The sequence below is a fragment of the Orcinus orca genome, chromosome 18 (assembly GCF_937001465.1).
Source record: "Orcinus orca chromosome 18, mOrcOrc1.1, whole genome shotgun sequence".
Taxonomy (NCBI): Eukaryota; Metazoa; Chordata; class Mammalia; order Artiodactyla; family Delphinidae; genus Orcinus; species Orcinus orca.
In genome coordinates this window covers 14,313,302-14,336,712 of record NC_064576.1, presented here as the reverse complement: position 1 = coordinate 14,336,712, position 23,411 = coordinate 14,313,302, and the positions used below count along the sequence as shown (strand labels likewise).

General features: G+C 39.3%; 1 protein-coding gene across 1 annotated transcript in view; it reads left to right on the top strand.

Annotated features, from left to right (window-relative positions):
• LOC101279146 (ATP-binding cassette sub-family C member 4-like) overlaps positions 1-23,411 on the top strand; it is a 130,153-nt gene that overhangs the window by 87,043 nt on the left and 19,699 nt on the right. The window contains 4 exon segments of the mRNA XM_049701381.1: positions 9,750-9,916; positions 10,351-10,370; positions 10,373-10,455; positions 22,278-22,412. Coding sequence (XP_049557338.1) covers positions 9,750-9,916; positions 10,351-10,370; positions 10,373-10,455; positions 22,278-22,412 — 405 coding nt within the window.

Sequence of the window (23,411 nt, the reverse complement as noted above, 5' to 3'; positions counted from 1 at the left end):
TAGGAGTATTGGTTCTAGTTCTGTTAAAAATGTCCCGGGTAATTTGGTAACAATTGCCTTAAATCTGTGGATTGCTTTGGGTAGTATAGTCATTTTAACAATATTAATTCTTCCAATCTAAGAGCTTGGGATAGCTTTCCATTTCCTTGAATTACCTTCAGTTTCCTTTATTAATGTTTTCTAGTTGTCAGCATAAAAGTCTTTCACCTTGGGGATTCCCTGGTGGCGCAGTGGTTGAGGGTCCCCTGCCGATGCGGGGGACGCGGGTTCGTGCCCTGGTCTGCGAGGATCCCACATGCTGTGGAGCGGCTGGGCCCGTAAGCCATGGCCGCTGGGTCTGCACGTTCGGAGCCTGTGCTACGCAATGGGAGAGGCCACGGCAATGAGAGGCCCATGTACCACACACACACACAAAAAGTCTTTCACCTCCTTCATCAGGTTTATTCCTAAGTATTTTAATATTTTATATATGATTTTAAAAGCGATTTTTTTTTTACATTCCCTTTCTGATATTTCACTGTTAGTGTAAAGAAATGCAACCAATTTCTGTATGTTAATCTTGGGTCCTGCTACCTTGCTGAATTCATTTATCAGTTCTAGTAGTTTTTGTGTGGAGTCTTTAGGGTTTTCTATATATAGTATCACGTCTTCTATATATAATGACATCTTTACCACTTCTCTTCCAATTCAGATACCTTTAATTTCCTTTTCCTGTCTGATTCCTGTCTAAAATATCATTATTTTCATTCAATTTTTTATTGAAATTTTACTGATTTTGAAATACATATTTGGCATATCATAACAAAGAGAAATATTCTTATTTACTAAACCGTGTTCTTCCATCAAATACTGCTAAATAAACACGTGAAGTTGCCCAATATGTCCTTTTAGACTGACAGTGTAGACTTAAGTGGGGACCCTTACTGCAGTGGGAAATCCTTAAACTTATTTTTTTTTCTTTTTATGACAATCAGAAGTGGTTTGATGATAATTAGCAGAACATCCTTAAGGCCTAAAGAGTGTCTGAGGGCTCTGATTAAAGCTCAGGATGAAGCAGCTGCAGGCATTGGTCAGGGTCTCAGAAATGAGGGACTCCTCTTTCTGCAAAGAATGCCACTTTCATCCCCCAGTCGTTGGGGAGCTTCATCCCCTTTGAGGAGTTTCCTAAAGAGAAGGTAAGGGAGGTGACAATAGAGAGAGGCTTTGATTATGAAATAGGTGATTGAACTTTAAGTGGGTATCCCTGTTCTCTTGAGCGACAGAAACCACCCTTCCCAAACGTGCTGATACTGTGAGCCCATTCGTTGCTCAAGAAGGTCTATCTTTTAAAAACAAAGAGGTTTTTTTTTGTGGATTAGCTCAGGTAATGCCTCTATAGAGTGTACATTGAAAACCAGGTGGACACTTCAAACCTTAGACCTCTTACAGGATGTAAATTTGCTCTATGAGAGGGGCCTGAAGGAAAAAATGTGATGGGCAGAGAAACGTTCTTGTCGTTATTATAAGCAAAGAGACCCTGTCTCTCTTCTCCCAGTTGGGCTCAAAGCTGGTTCATTAACCTGGCCTCTTTTCAGGCCCTTTATCTCCTCAAACACCAGTCTTTGAAGAGGCCCTCATTTGGGCCCCAGAGTAGAATCCTGCCCATGGTTTAGAGCATTGCGGGGAAGGTGGAGGAGAGTCAGAGGAGAGGGAGGAATACTGGGGACCAGCCTCCCCTCGACTGGCCACGTCATTTGTGTAAACCTCATGGAAACAGCTAAAGGAAGAGAAGTCGCCTGCATATTAGAATCCTAGAGGTAATAATAATTACAAGGAGTAAAACATTTTTATAAAAGTCTAAGTAAAATGATGGTTATTCCCCTGACAAGGAATTCTTACCTTTGCTTACATGGTTGCTTAATCTTTGATCCTAAATTTGAGAGTTGTAAGGGAGACCTTAAATTTGGCTCCAGGGATTTTTCAGTTCAATTCAATAATCATTTGAAATGTCATACGACCAGTGATTTTCAGAGCTTTGGAGGCATACTGTCCACTTGATCCACTTTGTGCCGATAAAGCTCCCTTTATAATGTCTTTTTAATTTTGGGTTTTGCTTAGGGATACATCTTTTTTGGTGGCACACCATGTGTCTCCTGCATCCATTCCTCTCACCAGACTTAAAACGAAGACAATAGGGAAAGTAGGTACCGGAGGCTCTCTGAGTGTCATTCTTCACGGGCAGAGAAGAGAAATGCCTGCCTTCTTCATCTTTCTTCTCAGGCTTTTGTGAAGTGAGGAGGAATAGTCCAGCCCCAAGACTAGGCAGGATTTGAGGCTGGTGATTCCGAGCAGTTCCCGGGCACTTGTGGAAGACTCAGATCTCCTCTTGTTCCCACATGTGTACATCACATTGTTCTATCCCCGTCACTGAAAGGAGCCAACTGGGCTCTTCTCTGCTGCCCATATTCTTGTGCCCTGGCTTACTAGAGCCTTCCAGAAGAAAACGTAAATGACCTGCGTAAGCTTATGTACAAGATTCTCTCTTGAAACCCAGAAAGGCATATATTTCCAGAGTACTTTCCTTGTGGTTCCTCTCAAAGCAGATGAATAGGAAAAGCTTTTTAAATTAAAATAATTTTATTACGGCTCATGTCACAGGGGGTTTCAGGTTACCCTGCCCTTGCAGTTAGTAGTGATGTTCTGTGAGGCCTGTAATCTTGATGCACAGGTGAGATAACAGGGGGATCAGCTGATGCAGAATCAGAAGCAGTCTCTTCATGAACAGAGGTGCCACGGGCTCCCATACCTGACATTCCCTTTGCACATATGGAGAGTCCCCATCCCAGAAGGCTGTTGTGCCAATGGAGAAAATACCCTAGCTCATTCCTCAGTGCCAATGTGCAACAATTTAACAATTTTGCTTTGAGGCACAAACCCCAACTGATCATGCTGTTGCTATTTCCCAGTATCACACCAAGATCGACAATCAATTTATCTAGCTCTCTTGATGTAAAGTTACTCAAATTAGTATATCCTCATTTTTTTTTCTGAGCAGATAGTACCAGGAAGGTATTTTTAAAAAAATCAAATCTTCCTTTCTCTTCTTCAACTTCTTTTTTTTTTTTTTTTTTTGCAGTATGTGGGCCTCTCGCTGTTGTGGCCCCTCCCGTTGCGGAGCACAGGCTCCGGACGCGCAGGCTCAGCGGCCATGGCTCACGGGCCCAGCCGCTCCGCGGCATGTGGGATCTTTCCGGACCGGGGCACGAACCCGTGTCCCCTGCATCGGCAGGCGGACTCTCAACCACTGCGCCACCAGGGAAGCCCCAACTTCTTCTTAAGATGACACATTTCCACACTTTCTTGTTAGCGTTCAATCATCCAGAAGATATTTTGGAGCATACTTTGTACAGTGGAAAATTAATTTGGAGATACTATTTTGTAAAAAAGCATTTGCAACCTTATTAATGATTATAGGGAATTTTGGTGGTTTGTTTTGTATTTTAATTCTGTTCTGTAAGCATTCAAACATGATGAAAAGAGTTTAAGGTAATAACATTCACTATTTTGGGGTATTTAGGAACCTGTTTTATTCACTGGAACAATGAGGAAAAATCTGGATCCCTTTAATGAGCATACGGATGAGGAACTGTAGAATGCCTTAGAAGAGGTAATTTATTGAATATAAATAACTTGTTAGCATCAGTATGTGTGTGTGTACATTTATAGCAGCACAGGTAATTAAGGGGAGCTTATTGGTTTAACTGACTTTATTTAGCTCCAAGGAGAACACTGATGACATGGGTACATGTGTAAATTAAAACATGTATATTAATGGTGATGAAAACCAACAAGATAATGCCTTATGCTTTCATTTTAGCTTTTCCCTAGAACCCAAAGCAACTAGGTACATTATCTTGTCCTTAGTAGAACACTAAACTAGAAGTTATAATTATGAGTTCAAATTCTAAGTGACCTAGTGAATTAGTTACCTTAATTACTTTGCAATGTTCATTTTATTCCTCTGGTCTTAGGGAATATCAACTAAGTGGAGACAATAGTAGTTTTTCATTATTAACTGAAAGATAAATGAGATCATACCAACAAAATGCCATGAAGTTTCATAAGAGAGTGTCTATAAAGGTAAATTATATAATTGGAATGTGATGATAGTTATTTATTGGCGATCATGTCCTTTTAATGCCGCAGCATGAATGCAGGTAAGAGAACCCTGGAGCTTTTGCTCAGTTTTTATATGGCTCGGTTCATTTCTAGAGGATTTTCTGTTATTTGTGTCATGTTTCCCTTTGGCCCACTTCTTTGAATTTCCTCACCCTTGCATGAAAAGGATTTTGACTTGTTAAGTTGCTGTTGCTTTGTATATTTTGACACAAATTATTTTGTGTATTGGTCCTAGTTTTGCAAATTGATTCTACTAATGGCAGAAACTGTATCTAGACTTCTAAACCATAAACAGACTTCTAATTTCTCATAGGACCTAGTTCAGTCTTATTCTTTTAAAAAAGTAAGCACTTAATAAATAGGTACTAAATGTTTGATTGATCTCATTTCAGAGAAGTGTGGCTTATTTCTTTGAAAAAAAATTTTTTTTACACATATCCAAATGACTGATTGTTCACACTGTTGTTCTGAATTGGTGTGTTTGTCATTTAGTGTCACCCTTCCAGGGAAGCTCCGAAATCTGTAATATATAGATGAGCTTTGACTGTGAGCAAGCAGATTTGGAGGCCTGACAATTTCCTGCAGGGAATTCTGGTTTCTGAAGGCATGTCGGCACTGAGTCTTTATAAACTACCCCTTTCCAGCAACTGTGGGGATTTTATTTTCTTAAATCAGGCTGATTGCTTCACCTTCTCCTACTTGAGAAGCAGTGGACCTCTGATTTCATTTAAGCTTGTGAGTCTTTCTACAGTGAAATTCTAGAAGAGAAGAGGTGGGGAGAGCAGTTAACCATTAAATATAAAGAAAGAAGGATGATCCACTGCTCTTGAACTCACAAAACAGATTTAATGGTGAAACTGTGACATCTTAAAAAACAAAAAACTGGAAGTACTGGTAAATTATTTTCCTATTTGTTTCCAAGCTCGAGATCTCTCTTAACAGAGTCTCAGGTAGTAAAATTACTCTAGAATTTTGGACAGAGAGGAAATGTTAATTGGGAGACAAATCCTGTAAAAAACTATCTTAGAACTTGGCCCTAACTTATACTTAATTCATCTGTAGGAGCCAAAATTTAGATAAAATTTAGTAGCCTCTCAATTCTAAAAATGATGAGGTGGTGGAAGTGGTAGACAACACTGAGATCTGCCTTTATTTAAACTACATTTGGAACTTACTGTAAAAAGAAAGAAACATGAGTTTATTTCACAAAGTGAAGTGTGTGGTTTCCATGTATTGCTTCCGGAATTGACCCTATTACTTTACTGATATGTCTTAGGTGAGAAATCATCCCATCATTTTGTCTAGGAATTGTTTCTTTATGACTTTTTAAAATAAAACCTACCACATCTTTTATTGAAAAACATACAAATATGTCATAAAGAAATAATTCCCAGAGAAACAGAATGATGGGATGATTTCTCACTCTAAGACGTTGCACTAAAGCAATGAGGCCAATTTTTTTTTTTTTTAAATGAGGTCAGTTTTTAAGTGAACTAAAAACTCCAGTCATTGGTTAATAAATGATGCCAAACTAGACATGTGAACCCAAACTCATAGAGTTGGCCTGCAAGTGAGAGGGCACCACTATGTTTTCCTCTTTAAGAACTTCAATTAAAAGAAAAAGATGCTTAAAAAAATTTTTTTTTAGGTCCTCTTAGTTCTGTCTCCTCCTTCTCCCTTGGTGGAGATGGACATTCAGAAGGGAGACAGTCCTAATAATGGTGCCCGTCTCATCTTGGTTACTTTTCAAAATATGCTGAAATATGTTTTTCTTATACTGAAGAATAGCCAGCTGACTGTAAACTGAAGAAAGTTCATCAGAAATTGGTGCCAATTAGGGCACCTAAAAAGCAAGGGCAGCTCTACAAATACAGCGTAAGTAGTGAGTGAAGAAGATGAAGCACTTTATCACTCAAAGGTTAAAAGAGCACAGTAGATAAAACTCTGGAAATGAATCATCGATGTGTTGCTTCTATTAAAAAACAAAAACAAAACAGCTTAGATACTGGGATTTACAATTGAGAGTGCTATGTCATGTCAAAACTGTGAAGAAATCACCCAGTTATGTTCTATGTTGATACGTTGATCCTCTGTTAGGACACAAGTATGTCTCATCATACTGAAAACCAAGATACAGAAATCTGCGGCCTGTGCATCAGGAACCACGTGATTCAGTCCTGGCTTTGGCGACAGGTCACATTTCCATTTCTCTGGGCCTTGTATTTAGGTGAGCAGGCTCTCCTTTTACTTCATTTACTGCTGGCTCTGCTCTACTAAAATCTCTTCCTCATCTGTTGACTGCATTTCACTCTCTCTTTCCAGCCCACACCAGCCTTTCTTTTTGAAAAGGAGGTTCCATAAAATGTGGAAACCATCTGACATCTGTGTTAACTTCCTATGAGGGGCGTTGGCACCTGGTTGGTAGATACAGTACATGCAGATTACTTTGAAAATGTTTATGACGATAGAAATAAGGTGCCCTGTAAGTTCAGTTTATTTATATATTTATTTTTTAAATTTTATTTATTTTTGGCTGCATTGGGTCTTTGTTGCTGCGCCCAGGCTTTCTCTAGTTGCGGTGAGCGGGAGCCACTCTTCATTGTGGTGCATGGGTTTCTCATTGCGGTGGCTTCTCTTGTTGTGGAGCATGGGTTCTGGGCGCATGGGCTTCAGTAGTTGTGGCACGTGGGCTCAGTAGTTGTGGCTCGCGGGTTCTAGGGCACGGGCTCAGTAGTTGTGGTGCACGGGCTTAGTTGTTCCACGGCATGTGGGATCTTCCCGGACCAGGGCTTGAACCCGTGTCCCCTGCATTGGCAGGCGGATTCTTAACCACTGCACCACGAGGGAAGCCCCCATAAGTTCAGTTTGTTACCTTTCAGTTTTGCTATAGTTTATTATTTTCCGAAGCTCAAAAAAGATCTGAAGTATTCTATACTGAGTTGTATAGTTTTTAATAGTATTATATGCTCCATTTTCCTTAAATTATAACTTTTTTAAGTTCTTTCCACAGTTTAAAGTATGATGTTATGATATCTTGGAGCCAGTTAATTGTTTAATAATATATTCCTTTTATACTTATATTTAATAAGAAAATAGTGTTATATATAAATTATCTATTTATATGGATTTATTTTCTAATTTATAGGAATAGACATGTCACAAGAAGAGATGAACTTGTGGCTTCATTCATACAGCCAACAAATATCTACTGAGAGCTTTCTAGACAGCCATTGTTTCAGATTCTGGGGTTATCACAGTCATTAAAAGAAACAAAGTCTCAAAAAAAAAAAAAGTCTCTACCCTTTTGGAACTTAAATTCTCCTGGAGAAGATGGAAAACAAGCCAATGCCTATGTAACAAAGTCTCAGTGCTGATACTTGCAACGGAGAAAAATAAAGCAGAATAGGAAGAGGGGCTAGCTGACAGCATTATTAATAATGGGCAATATCTGTTGATCTCTTTGTATCAATCACTGTTGTAAATTCTACACATAATGACTCATTTTATACTCTGACAATGTTAGGAGGTAAACACCTTTATTATACTATAGTCTTATTTAGAGTTTAGGAAGCTAAGATAAACTTCAGGAAGTTGGCCAATTGGCAGAGCCAGGTAGGACTTATGCCCAGGCTGTCTGGCTGCAAGGCTCCAATTTTGTTGTTTTAAAATTTTCAGATCACAAGAACATGGAAGGAGTAGTATGATGAACACATATGCACCTTCACCTTGATTCACCAGCTGTTAATATTTTTCCACATTTGCTTCCTCTCTTCCATATATTTTGCTGAACTGCTTGTAAGTTGTAGAAATGTTTATTAAAAGTTGCAATTCACCTTTAAATACATAAATATACACCTTGCAAGAACAAGGACATTCTCTCACATAACACAGTTTTCTAAATCAAGAAATTTAATAGTAATATCACACTATTATCTGTTTTCAGATTCTCCAGTTGTAACTCCTAGTTATTACTGTCTACTGCCTCTATTGTGTTTTTTTCCATTCTAATATTAAATTATACTGGGTTGGCCAAAAAGTTAGTTCAGTTTTAAGTAAAAATAAAAGCCATTTTTCATGTTCACCAAGACCTTTATTGAATGATGTATTCGTTAACCGAATGAACTTTTTGGCCAACACAATAACTTGAATATATGATTATACTATAGAAAGCCTTCATATTCTTATTATTCTCATAAACATCCCTGATTCATAAATGAAGACAGAATCTCAGAAAACAGTATTTTCTGAAAAACACTGCTTCTCACAACCCTTATTCCTCATGAGGCAAATATGGACAACTGGAAGGAAAGTAAAAAACCAGATTAGTGATGAGATGCCATCCCAGTAAGGGGCAAGTATAAAATTATTTCTTCAAAGTCAGGATGTCAGTTTTAAGAAACACCAACCCACTTGCACCACAATACAAATCTTACCCTTTAGATTTTTGTACTTTTCATGCAGTCACTAAATACGAATACCATATTTAATCCTAACTCTGAATTCCCCTTTCTTGGGATTGGACTTCAACAGGAGCACAGTTTGGGATCACATTCATAGAAGTGCTCCAGCATTTAGGATACCACGAAAATACTGCCCACTCACCCTTGGTGTTTTGTTATTTGACACTATAATTGTGTTCCTGATCATTGGCCATCACTCATCAATCTGTTGGTATCTTAATTTGAAATGTATTTACTCTTTGTTCTTTAACTTCAAATATAGCCTGAGTTTGGTTCTTGTTCTGTAGTACTTCTCCAAAATAAATAATCGTTGAATTGATCCCTACCACCCAATGTACTTTCAGATTAACTTCGGAAGTTAAAAGCTTGGTTTTCTTTTTTATCTTATGATTACAGTTTTATGAAGATACATTAATATAAACACCACCTATACCCATAGTCTGGGGGAAATAAGATGTTATGTTGTATCCTGTTTTTCATGGATTTTCATTCACTGCAAGACATTTTTGACATTGAAGAAAATGCACTTAACTGGTCCAGTATTTATGAGATTAAACTTGGGAAAGAACCATTACCAGAATAGGCTCCAGGATTACTAATGTATGAGGTGCAGTTTGCCATTGTTTGAATTCGTATTTTTTTAAACTTTTAGGCCTTCCAAAATTGTAAAGTGCTGATAAGATTATATCTAAAAGAACCATACTTCCTGTAATATATATATATATTTTTTGTTTTTTTTTTAAGTTTCCCTTTAATGTACCAACCCATATGCAAAATGTACTTTTGTAAACTTGACTCAACCATAAAATCCTTTTAACTTTTCCATTTAAACCACACTGGGAGAAATAGCTTCATTTTTTGAGAAACTTCCTTAACTAATCCTTAGGTGGGGTTTCTGGTAGGTGTCATGTGGCAGGGAAGGGGGGGGGACACTGATATCTTCCTGTCCTGACTTGACTCTACATCTTTCTCAGTGAATGTTAATTGGAAATAGCTCTCCCCATCACGTGGCTGTACATGTAAGATACGTAAGAAGTCATGAGGACTTCAAAGCTCTAATGTCTAAGAGGACTGTCTGCTTCAGTAGCAGTTTGTTCAGGAAAAATGTTCTTTCTGTATCCACAGGTATAATTTAAAGAAGCCATCAAAAGTGTTCCTGGCAAAATGGATACTGAATTAGCAGAATCAGGATCGAACTTCAGTGCTGGACAGAGACAACTGGTGTGTCTTGCTAGGACTATTCTCAGGAAAAGTCAGATATTGATTATTGACAAAGCCACATCAAATGTGGACCCAAGGTATGGAGCTGAGGTCCATGAAACCTGGTATCCAAAATTTAAGTGTTGTAAATGGAAAACATTTAGTGATGCCGAGAAATGTTTCTAAGTGTTCTCTTTGCCCGAAAGATATCTCTTGTTAACATACATTTCAGAAAACAAAAGAAGAAACCAAAGCATGTTATATGGTGTTAATGTTGTTACTAGGCATCCTATGAGAGCTAGATTCCTAAATCCAGCTCCTGATAGTTTCAAGCAATTTTGAGGGAAGACTATTTTCCATTGTTTTATGAAAAATAGTAAATTTCTAAGACTTTTTATACTTAGTTTTTTTAGGAACAAGATTATGTCTTGAAATATTGATTTTAAAAACATTATAAAATATCATGATATTTTAAAGTCTTAAATCCACTTTTCCTGTCTATACTGAACTAAATCAACTTTTCTGATTCCAGAACTGATGAGTTAATACAAAAATAGTCCATGAGAAATTTGTTCAGTGCACTGTGCCAACCATCACAAACAGATTGACCACCATTATTGACAGCGACAGGATAATGGTAAGACCTTCACCTGTGGAATTTCACTTGTTTCCATTTATGTTCAATTTTTCAACACATCCTTCCTTGTAAAACTTGATAGGAAGGAACCCCCAATAAATTAATTTTCTCTTAGTTTCTCCTCTCATTCCTGACAATAACTCAAGTACTTAACTATACTTTCACAATGTGCTATTAAATAATATATCCAGTAATTTCATATTTTCATGTTAACACATTACTGACTGGGGGATTTTTGCAGAAATTAACACCTGTGGCTGGCGATTTGTTATGTAAGTGAATATTGAAATGTCTCTGGTCGATGATGTAGATAATAAAAGACATACGTCTCTGGTCCATAATGAGTTAAAAGTTTATTAAATTGTCATTTTTTTAAGATGGCCAACCATGAAAATATTCCAAACCCAACTTATGGCTTCACATTTCAGAGAGGTAGAAGATGGTCATCTTGGCTGTGTCACAATTGTTTCAGCATTTTTGGATTCCCTTAATCAAAAAATTAGCCTTTCATTTAGACTGCCATGAGGTTGTTGGCTAAGGTTGCAGAATTTCTCAGCTGTTGCTGTCAGAGGGGCGTCCATGAGAAGAAAGGGCCTAGTGAGAAAAACAAAGTATTTCAACAGAAAGGATTTAATATAGGAAATTTGTTACACAGGAATTGGAGGGCTAGAAAAATGAAACACTGGGGTAATAATTTTAGGAAGCAGCTACTGTGTCCTAGGACAGATCTCCAGAACTAAGAACTCAGAAAAGAGGCTCTAAAGAGTCAGTGCTCAGACTTCCAAGGAGAGGTCACTGCCTAGTTGCTGGCCATATTTGTAAGGGAGCACAATGAGGCTGGTTCTCCATGTGCTAATAGAAGCTGGGAGCTGGAGTCAGGTCCCACTGCTGAGATGCTGCTGCAGGAGCAGCAGAAACCAGGTAGACCATTAGCTCTGATTCCCACCTTCAGTCTCCCTCTAGTGCCCCCTACTGACAAAACCTAACAGAGGCCAGCTGGCCAAAGGTCTTCTGACATGAGATTTGCAGAGACCCAGCCTTTGCATCACAGATGAGAGTACAGAAACAAAAGTGGATCAGGGGCTGAGATACTGCATATAAACAACTAGTAAGTCTCACACAGTAAATCTGGACTCTGCACACAAAGCTTGGGCCTCTGGATATCTGTCTAGTATCTTCCTTCCAGGTTTGATTGGCTTTTTCTTCCTTAGTAATTTAATATTTCTTTCCTTCCTCCCTCTATTACTTTTCTCTCTCATTTTCATCTTCTTTCTTTGTTCTTTCCCTGCTGAGTTTCAATAAATGTTAGGGTGTGGCTTCATAAAATGATAAGGGAATCATCCCTTAAAGGAAAAAACCTTTGGCTGCATATAATCTCAAGGAATGCAGAGTATTTTAAGGTTAACCTGTAGCCTGTGACAGTGAGCTGATTTCACTCATCTTATGGATGGTATAACTACTGTCAGGAGACACCACAGTATCCAGTGATGCTGATTAGTAATGAAATAGATAAAGAATGCCTGCATATAATGCATAGGAGGCAACAGATGAAGTTATTTAACCAGTGAATTTGATGGTCCATAAAAAAACAGGTAATAATCAGTAATACCCAAACTTCCTTATGTTTAATGATAATGGTACTATCTCTCTTGACTTCTTAGGCCGTTTCTGGAATATCACCTCCCATCCTACTTCACATTCATTGTCAGATGGGATCATCAGTGGGGGCATTGAGTAGATAGCAGTGTCAGCACTGAAGCAGTGCCTTTAGCCTCACTCCCCCGAGCTGGACGTGCACAGGAGTGAGCTCTGGGGAGGCAGACGACAGGAGTGGGGCATCCCCAACCAAAGGGATGCTCTGGGCTCCAAGCAGTGTGTCTGGTCATCTGGAATAGGACATCACAGTAGGAAGCAAGCCTCTCCTGCAGACTTTCATGAGGGATCAGGTAACATTCCAAGATTGCAGGACAGTGACTCTTAAATTCCAGAAACGTTTAGCATCAGGCATCCTTTAGTCCCTCATTTTGTGTTTTTTTAATTATTTATTTGGTTGCACCAGGTCTTAGCTGCGGCAGGAGGCCCCCTTAGTTGTGGCTCGCTGACTCCTTAGTTGCGGCATGCAGGCTCCTTAGTTGTGGCATGCAGAGCATGTGGGATCTAGTTCCCTGACCAGGGATTGAATCTGGGCCCCCTGCATTGGGAGCATGGAGTCTTAACCACTGCGTGCCATCAGGGAAGTCCCTCTCATTTTGTGGTCTTGAATGAATGCTAATTGGAAAAGTAACATTTTAGTTCTACTTTTTACCATCACTTTGTTGTTCTTAGCTCTCAGCATTGCAGCATTGTATTTCTCAGACTATCCCCAAAAGTGTCCTTCTTCCACAATAAACGAATGATGCTGTGAAATCTACCTGTTTCAAGCCCCTTGTCAGGCTTTAGAGGCAGCAGCAGAAAGATGGCTTGATCTCTAGCTCAGTTAGGGGTCCATTCAAATAAATTCTTTTCTCCTAAATGTACCCTGGAGTTTTATTTTTGGTTTTTGGTATTGCAGTCACCTTGCAATATATGGTCGGTTAGGGAAACAGTGAGGCAGGACAAAACTTGGCAGACGTGTCAGCTCTTCAGTCCTAAGTTTTATCCATCTGCACTTGATCCACAGGTGTGAACGTCCATAGATGTGAATCAATCAACTTTGTTGCCGTTATCAAAATATGTCCATTTGTTTAATGCTTTACTTACCAGTATCTTCTGGTAAATTTCTATAGCCTCAAATTTTTCTCTCTTGGTCAGTGTCTTTGAACAAATCTTTAACATGGTTTTACAAAGCAGTTTACATCCTGGTCCCTCCCCACCTTTCTAGTTTTGTCCTTCTCAGCTCTCCCTCTTTCCTTTAGAGCTAAAACCACATTGATGGTCTTTCAGTTCTCCAAATGCAGTGTTCACTCTCTCTTACAGTTGTGCCCTTTCTCGACTCTTGGTGGCTTAGACTAAGGTGCTAGCGGTGGAAATGGTGAGGTGGTTGGATTTGGGGTGGATAACGAAGTGGAGCCAAGTGGACTGTGTGATGGATCGAACGTGGGATCTGAGGGAAGAGAGAGGAGTTGATACTGGTTTCTGGGTGTGGAGACTGACCATCTGGGTAAATGGGGAGGACAGAGGGAGAAGGGAAATGCAAGGGTTCTCTTTGGAGCCTGTCACCTTTGCGATGACCGACGTTTTTCATGGTGGACCTTGTCCTTCACTGTGGAGCTGCCCTTCCCACTCCTGGGTTGGGAGACCTTCGGTTTAGGGCTCCCTGGCCAAGATTTCATCAGTGATAACACGGGGAGGTCCCACCAGGAGTTGTAAACTTGGCCACTTGTCTATATCCTGGTCCTAGCTGGTTGCGGTCGCTGACTCCTTTGGTAGGAATGGCAGGATTAGACCTCAGAGGACCCAAGAGACATGCATCCCCTAGCTTCAGAGCTGGGGAATTGTCTTCTGTGCTCCATCCACCACAGGTGTAAACCCTGTATTTTGTTCTAGAGCTTATGATTATCAGTTGGCTTTCAATTCAACAAAAACACCAATAAATAATCTTTCTCAAAACTCTGATTTTTTTTTTTTAAACTGATTTTTGAGGCAGTTTTTTTTCCTTGCTTGCTTTAGAAATAAAGGCATACCTTTTTCTATTGCACTTCACAGATGCTAATTTTTTTTTTTTTTTTTTTTTTACATATTGAAGGTTTGTCATATCTCTGTGTAGAGCAAGTCTATCAGTGCCATTTTTCCAACAATATTGCTCACTCTGTGTCTTTGTCACATTTTGGTAATTCTCACAGTATTTCAAACTTTTTCACCATCACTGCATCTGTTATGGTGATCTGTGATCAGTGATCTTTGATGTTACTACTGTGACTTGCTAAGGACTCTGATGATGGTTAGTATTTTTTAGCAATAAATTATTTTTAAATTAAGGTCTGTACATTGTTTTTTTCCACACAATGCTACTGCACACTTGACAGGCTGCAGTATAGTGTAAATCAGGAAATTCATGTGACTCACTTTATTGCAATACTCACTTCATTCTGGTGTTCTGGAACTGAACCTGCAGTATCTCCGAGGGAAGCCTGTACCTCTTTCCTTTGTGGAAAGCAAGTGATTGTTCTGAAAGCTTTGTTTTTTTTTTTTTTTTTTAAGTAACGACAGATTCCAGAAACCCAATCCAGAATATCAAACCATACTCTCAGGGATTGGGCCTTTATTTTTTTTTTTTAAACATCTTTATTGGAGTATAATTGCTTTACAATGGTGTGTTAGTTTCTGCTTTATAACGAAGTGAATCAGCCATACATATACATATATCCCCATATCTCTTCCCTCTTGCGTCTCCCTCCCTCCCACCCTCCCTATCCCACCCCTCTAGGTGGTCACAAAGCACCAAGCTGATCTCTGTGTGCTATGCAGCTGCTTCCCACTAGCTATCGATTTTCCATTTAGTAGTGTATATATGTCCATACCACTCTCTCACTTTGTCCCAGCTTACCCTTCCCCCTCCCCGTGTCCTCAAGTCCATTCTCTAGTAGGTCTGCGTCTTTATTCCCATCCCGCTCCTAGGTTCTTCATAACCTTTTTTTTTTTTTTTTAAGATTCCATATATATGTGTTAGCATACAGTATTTGATTTTCTCTTTCTAACTTACTTCACTCTGCATGACAGACTCTAGGTCCATCCACCTCATTACAAATAACTCAATTTCATTTCTTTTTATGGCTGAGTAATATTCCACTGTATGTACCACATCTTCTTTATCCATTCATCTGTCATTGGACATTTAGGTTGTTTCCCTGTCCTGGCTATTGTAAATAGTGCTGCAGTGAGCATTGGGGTACATGTGTCCTTTTGAGTTATGGTTTTCTCAGGGTATATGCCTAGCAGTGGGATTGCTGGGTCATATGGTAGTTCTATTTTTAGTTTTTTAAGGAACCTCCCTACTGTTCTCCACAGCGTCTGTATCAATCTACATTCCCACCAACAGTGCAAGAGGGTTCCCTTTGCTCCACACCCTCTCCAGCATTTATTATTTGTAGATTTTTTGATGATGCCCATTCTGATTGGTGTGAGGTGATACCTCATTGTAGTTTTGATTTGCATTTCTCTAATAATTAGTGATGTTGAGCATCCTTTAATATGCCCCTTGGCCATCTGTATGTCCTTGGAGAAATGTCTATTTAGGTCTTCCACCCATTTTTTGATTGGGTTGTTTGGTTTTTTTGCTATTGAGCTCCATGAGCTGTTTGTGTATTCAGGAGATTAATCCTGTTGCTTCGTTTACAAATATTTTCTCCCATTCTGAGGGTTGTCTTTTTGTCTTATGCTTTTTTGCTGTGAAAAAGCTTTTAAGTTTAATTAGGTCCCATTTGTTTTTGTTTTTTAAAAATTTTATTTTTTTTATTACTTCTGGGTACGCTGGGTCTTTCTTGCTGCAAGCAGGCTTTCTCTAGTTGTGGCGAGCGGGCTTCTCATTGCAGTGGCTTCTCTTGTTGTGGAGCACGGGTTCTAGGTATGCCGGCTTCAGTAGTTGTGGCACGCAGGCTCAGTAGCTGTGGCACGCGAGCTCTAGAGTGCAGGCTCAGTAATTGTGGCACACAGGCTTAGCTGCTCCGTGGCATGTGAGATCTTCCCAGGCCAGGGCTCGAACCCGTGTCCCCTGCATTGACAGGTGAATTCTTAACCACTGCACCACCAGGGAAGCCCTATTTGCTTTTGTTTGTTTTTGTGGTACACGGGCCTCTTACTGTTGTGGCCTCTCCTGTTGCGGAGCACAGGCTCCGGACGCGCAGGCTCAGGGGTCATGGCTCACGGGCCCAGCTGCTCCGCGGCATGTGGGATCTTCCCAGACCGGGGCATGAACCCGCGTCCCCTGCATTGGCAGGCGGGCTCTCAACCACTGCGCCACCAGGGAAGCCCGCCCTAATTGTTTTTATTTTCACTACTCTAGGAGGTGGGTCAAAAAAGATCTTGCTGTGCTTTATGTCAAAGAGTGTTTTTCATATGTTTTCCTCTAAGAGTTTTATACTGTCTGGTGTTACATTTAGTCCTTTAATCCATTTTGAGTTTATTTTTGTGTATGGTGTTAGGTAGTGTTCTAATTTCATTCTTTTACATGTAGCTGTCCAGTTTTCCCAGCACCACTTATTGAAGTGTCTTTTCTCCATTGTATACTCTTGCCTCTTTTGTCATAAATTAGTTGACCATATGTGCATGGGTTTATATCTGGGCTTTTAATCCTGTACCATTGATCTATATTTGTTTTTGTGCAAGTACCATGATGTCTTGATTACTGTAGCTTTGTAGTATAGTCTGAAGTCAGGGAGCCTGATTCTTCCAGCTCCGGTTTTCTTTCTCAAGATTGCTTTGGCTATTCGGGGTAAAATTTTTTGTTCTAATTCTGTGAAGGATGCCACTGGTAATTTGTTAGGGATTGCATTGAATCTGTAGATTGCTTTGGGTAGTATACTCATTTTCACAACACTGATTCTTCCAATCCAAGAACGTGGTTTATTTCTCCATCTGTTTCTGTCATGTTTGATTTCTTTCATCAGTGTTTTATAGGTTTCTCAGTACAGGTCTTTTGCCTCCTTAGGTAGGTCTCTTCCTAGGTATTTTATTCTTTTTGTTACGATGGTGACTGGGACTGTTTCCTTAATTTCTCTTTCTGATCTTTCGTTGTTACTGTATAGGAATGCAAGAGATTTCTGTGCATTAATTTTGTATGCATCAGCCTTACCAAATTCACTGATTAGTTCTAGTATCTTTCTGGTGACATCTTTAGGATTTTCTGTGTATAGTATCATGTCATCTGCAAACAGTGACAGTTTTACTTTTTCTTTTCCAATTTGTTGCTTTTATTTCTTTTTCTTCTCTGATTGCCGTGGCTAGGACTTTCAAAACTATGTTGAATAATAGTGGTGAGAGTGGGCAACCTTGTCTTCTTCCTGATCTTAGAGGAAATGCTTTCAGTTTTTCACCATTGAGAATGATGTTTGCTGTGGGTTTGTCATATATGGCCTTTATTATGTTGAAGTAGGTTCCCTCTATGCCCATTTTCTGGAGAGTTTTTATCATATAAATGGGTGTTGAATTTTGTCAAAAGCTTCTGCATTTGTCAAGATGATCATGTTTTTTATTCCTTAATTTGTTAATATGGTGTAGCACATTAATTGATTTGCATATATTAAAGAATCCTTACATCCCTGGAACAAATCCCACTTGATCATCGTGTATGATCCTTTTAATGTGTTGCTGGATTCTGTTTGCTGGTATTTTGTTGAGGATTTTTGCATCTATGTTCATCAGGGATATTGGTCTGTAATTTTCTTTTTTCTGTGATATCTTCGTCTGGTTTTGGTATCAGGGTGATGGTGGCCTTGTAGAACGAATTTGGGGGTATTCCTCCCTCTGCAATTTTTTGGAAGAGTTTGCGCAGGATAGGTGTTAGCTCTTTCTAAATGTTTGATAGAATTTGCCTGTGAAGCCGTCCAGTACTGGTACTGGACTTTTGTTTGTTAGAAGATTTTTAATTACAGTTTCATTACTTGTGATACGTCTATTTATAGTTTCTAATTATTCCTGGTACAGTCTTGGAAAATTGTACCTTTGCAAGAATTTGTTCATTTCTTCTGGGTTGTCCATTATATTGGCATATAGTTGCTCACAGTAGTCTCTTATGATCCTTTGTATTTCTGAGGTGTCAGTTGCAATTTCTCCTTTTTCATTTCCAATTTTATTGATTTGCCCTCTCCCTTTGTTTCTTGATGAGTCTGGCTAAAGGTTTATCAGTTTTGTTTATCTTCTCAAAGAACCAGCTCTTAGTTTTATTGATCTTTGCTATTGTTTCCTTCATTTCTTTTTCATTTATTTCTGCTCTGATCTTTATGATTTCTTTCCTTCTACTGACTTTGGGTTTTATTTGTTCTTCTTTTTCTAGTTGCTTTACGTGTAAGGTTAGATTGTTTATTTCACATTTTTCTTGTTTCTTGAGGTGAGACTGAATTGCTATAAACTTCCCTCTTAGACCTGTTTTTGCTGCATCCCATAGGTTTTGGGTCACTGTGTTTTCACTGTCATTTGTTTCTATGTATTTTTTTTTTCTCTTTGATTTCTTCAGTGATCTCTTGGTTTTTTTTAGTACCACACTGTTCAGCCTCCATGTATTTGTGTTTTTTTACAGTTTTTTTCCTGTAATTCATTTCTAATCTCACAGTGTTGTGGTAGCAAAAGATGCTTGATACAATTTCAATTTTCTTAAATTTTCTGAGGCTTGATTTGTGACCCAGGATATCATCTATCCTGGAAAATGTTCCATGTGCACTTGAGAAGAAAGTGTATGCTGCCACTTTTGGGTGGAATGTCCTATATCAATTAAATCTACTATCATTATGTTACTCTTGATTTCCCCTTTTATAGTTGTTAGCATTTCCCTTATGTATCGAGGTGCTCCCATGTTGGGTGCATAAATATTTACAGTTGTTACATGTTCTTCTTTGATTGATCCCTTGATCATTATGTAGTGTCCTTCCTTGTCTCTTGTACCAGTCTTTATTTTAAAGTCTATTTTATCTGATATGAGTGTTGCTACTCCAGCTTTGAGTTCCATGTGCATGGAGTATTTTTTTCCATCCCCTCACTTTCAGTCTGTGTGTCACCCTAGGGCTGAAGTGGGTCTCTTGTAGACAGCACATATATGGGCCTTGTTTTTGTATCCATTCAGCCAGTCTGTGTCTTTTGGTTGAGGCATTTAATCCATTTACATTTAAGGTAATTGTCAATGTGTATGTTCCTATTGCGATTTTCATAATTATTTTAGTTTTTCATGTTTTTTTTTTCTCTGTGTCTTTTTCTTCTGTTTCCCGCCTAGAGGAGTTCCTTTAGCATTTGTTGTAAAGCTGGTTTGGTGGTGCTGAATTCTCTTAGCTTTTGGTTGTCTGTAAAACTTTTGATTTCTTGGTCAAATCTGAATGAGATCCTTGCTGGGTAGAGTAATCTTGGTTGTAGGTTTTTCTCTTTCATCACTTTAAGTATATCCTGCCACTCCCTTCTGGCTTGCAGAGTTCCTGCTGAAAAATAAGCTGAAAACCTTATGGGGATTCTTTTGTATGTTATTTTTTGCTTTTCCCTTGCTGCTTTTAATATTTTTTCTTTGAATTTTATATTTGTTTGTTTGATTAATATGCATCTGGGTGTGTTTCTCCTAGGGTTTATCCGTATGTGACTCTCTGAGATTCCTGGGTGGCTATTTCCTTTCCTGTGTTAGGGACGTTTTCGACTATAATCTCTTCGAATATTTTCTGAGACCCTCTCTTTTTCTCTTCTTCTGGGACCCCTATAATTCGAATGTTGGTGCGTTTAGTGTTGTCCCAGAGGTCTCTGAGATTGTCAATTCTTTTCATTCTTTTTTCTTTATTCTGCTCCTCAGCAGTTATTGCCACCATTCTGTCTTCCAGCTCACTTATTCGTTCTTCTGTCTCAGTTATTGTGCTATTGATTCCTTCTAGTGTATTTTTTATTTCAGTTATTGTATTGTTCATCTCTGTTTGTTCTTTAGTTCTTCTAGGTCTTTGTTAAACGTTTCTTGTATTTTCTCGATGTGTGCCTCCATTCTATTTCTGAGATTTTGGATCATCTTTACTATCATTACTCTGAATTCTTTTTCAGGTAGGTTGCCTATTTCCTCTTCATTTATTTGGTCTTGTAGGTTTTTACCTTCATCTGCTCCTTCATCTGTAACATATTTTTTTGTCATCTTTTTTTTTTGATGGGTGGGACTGTGTTCCTGTCTTACTGGTTGTTTGGCCTGAGGCTTCCAGCACTGGAGTTTGTAGTCCAGTTGTTCAGGGGTTGCTCCCATCCCCAGAGTCTGGTAGGTGCCCTAGTTGTGGGGAGATGTGAACTCTGCATCCCCCTACTCCACTATCTTGACCACTTTTCTGCCCTTAGGAGACTTAATAAATGTTTCCAATTAAATGACATGGGATGGAATTAACTGCAATACTAGATATGGAAGAAGAAACCTGTGTCCTGTTTAGAGTTGCTGCATTATTCTCTTAAGATACAGTTACTCTACATGAAGAACTAAGTACCACCTAACATCAGAACTATCTTTATAGCTATGTCATTTGGGCCAACTGTTTCAGATTCTTTTTTTCCCTCTAAAACCATTATGCAAAGCCACTAATAAGTAGAAAGGCAGAGTTAAGACCCCCTTCCTCTCCCTTTTAATTTTCAACTAGGGATATATCAATGTGCACAAAAGGGCTGAACAGCAGACAGCTGAAGAGAGAAAGAAAAAGAAGCAAAGAAAGATTACTTGTGAAAACAGATTCAGATCCTCGGCAGTTCAGACTGGGCTGTTCCCAGGTACTGTGCGGGCTGTGAGCATTAGAATTTGAAGCTCAGTTTCTTACTTGCTTCTTTAGTGTTAGTTCAAGAAAAAATTGGATTTCTAGGGATTTCTTCTGTGCAGAGAAATTCTGCTAATGCTGCTTATGTAGCAGCTCTTTTTGCCAGCCTTTCACTCTCAGAATAATAAACTACAATCAAAGCCAAGTTGAAGAAGCATCTTAACCTCTCAGACAAGGGATTCTGCTCCTCTTAGCAACTAACATAATCCAGGACCCTGTCAACTGAAAAAGAAAAAAAAAAAAAAGCACAACCTGGAAGTTGCGCGTTATGTTTTATGTGGTGGACATTGTGAGGACTTAGGGACAAAGCATCTCATAACACTGAGAAATGGTTCTGAAGAGGCAAGGGGATGAGCCAGTATATGTAAGAGTTTTTGCAACAAAAGACCAGGTAGTCAGAACATTAAAAGATTACTGTTAATCAAAGAAAACCAGACATCCCACGTTAATGAATTTAGTGCTTTTCTATACATGGGAAGATGCAAAGTCTGGGCTCATTGAAATTCCTTTGATGTGCACCTCAGCTATCTGAGGCCAGTATCCTGTGTTTTTCTCATCCTGAGTCTCCTCAGCGTGCACTGTTGGGGGTGGCCGCACACATTCTAGTTCTATCCTGAGTTCCCTCAGGGCTTATTGTCGGGGCAGCTGTAGTGTGGTGGCTTGATGGCTGCAACATCCTTTGTTCACTGATATGACAGGCAATTTTTTTAGTTCACAACCCTAAAGAAATTCTGGAGGCATTTACTTTTTTCCCAAATACTAAGATTCTGTCAAACCAACTTAACAATTGCTGTCAGGTCACTGCCATCTGGTTTGTATGACATCAACCTGATTTTAGATAGAGTTTGATTTTCTTAAATCAAGAAATTTCCCAACTCTGTGTATCTGTATAAATAGCCGTTAAAGCTCAGAGTCTGAGAACTAAAAGCACTAACTAATGATAACCACCCCAAATGCCCTGGGCAGAATATAAAATGCCAGACTGCTGAGTGCTCTACTTGATGCACTGTGGTGACCTAAATGGGGGGGAATCCAAAAGGGAGGGGATATATTTATATGTATGGCTGATTCATTTTGCTGTGCAGCAGAAGCTAACACAACGTTGTAAAGCAACTGTACTCCAATAAAAATTAAAGAAATCATAGTCTAAAACTCATTTTTCTTCCCTTCCTATAACATTATAGTAATAAAAGGTCAGGTTAGGCTTTTATCTGCCTAGTAAAACAAGTTAATCAAACCATTAAAATACCAGCCAGGCCTACCACCCAAACAGATTTTCTCTATTCTTCCCCTCCTGTTCCTTTACGAAATATTGTCTGAGTTATAATGCTTTATTGTGAAACATTGTGTGCAATGGGTTTTTTTCCTGCTGATTAACAGGTTTTGCATTCAGGGAGACTAGAAGAATACGATAAGCCATATGATTTGCTGCAAGATAGAGACGGCCTGTTTTACAAGATGGTGCAACAACTGGGCAAGGACGAGGCTGCTGCCCTCATTGAAACAGAAGAACAGGTAAGCCTGCCACAGGGAGTTGTGATTAAAGTTTGTCTCCAGGATTTACTCTTCACACGATCTCTACCAGGTGTCTGGTGATAAGAACTCTGTGCCCTTTTCAATTATAAGCCTCCAGAGACAAAGCTTCATGACTGGGTCTTAACAACACACTGCAAGTTGAAGGTGGGTCTGCTGAGCACCTGCAGAAGCAGTGAGGGTGGGGTGCAGGACGTGCATGTGCACATGTGCCTGAGAGATTTCAGACTGGACTTTCCACATGTTTCAACTTCATGGGTTCAGATTCCCATACAGCACAGAACACTCTCATTTTGCAGACCCTCTACGTTTCATTCTGAGGGGTGCTCAGCACATTGTGATACGAGTGCTGTCAAGGAACATCCAGGAAGTTTGAGGGGAAAAACATCTGGAGTATTTCTGGCCTAGGGAGATCTACCAGGGAAAGGTGTAGGTCACTTCTATTTTCTCATCTTCTAGGAGTAAAGAAAACTCCTACATGATACTGTCACTTTCTCCCTAATTCTTTGTTGTTTAGAATTAGGTCCAGTTGCCCCCCATGCTTCCTGTACCTTCTAGAAGATGAAATTGTCATCAGGACAAATCAAGAATTCACAGTAACCCTAACACTGTAGTCTGAATGGTGCTTGAAGGTTTACAAAGTATTTTCAGAGATGAGATGTGTGAAAGCACTAAGCACTGTACATGGCGTGAGAAAGGTGCTTGATGAGTAACATTTGGGTCACGTACCTTTCTAACAATGGTCAGGTGGTAGTATCTCCTATAGATGTGATAACTGAGGTCTGGTTTAAGGGTTATCCATTGTCATGCAGCTGCCTGTAATTCTTTCTGGAACAAGGTGGGAGTGGGGTTGATGGAAGGAGCGAGGGAGGGAGGGGAGGTCTGGTGTTCTTGCCCACTGAGATGCGTGGCTCACATGGGAAGAGGTTTCCGACTGTATATGATATCTTCCCATCAAAACTTTATCTCTGGGCATTAAAT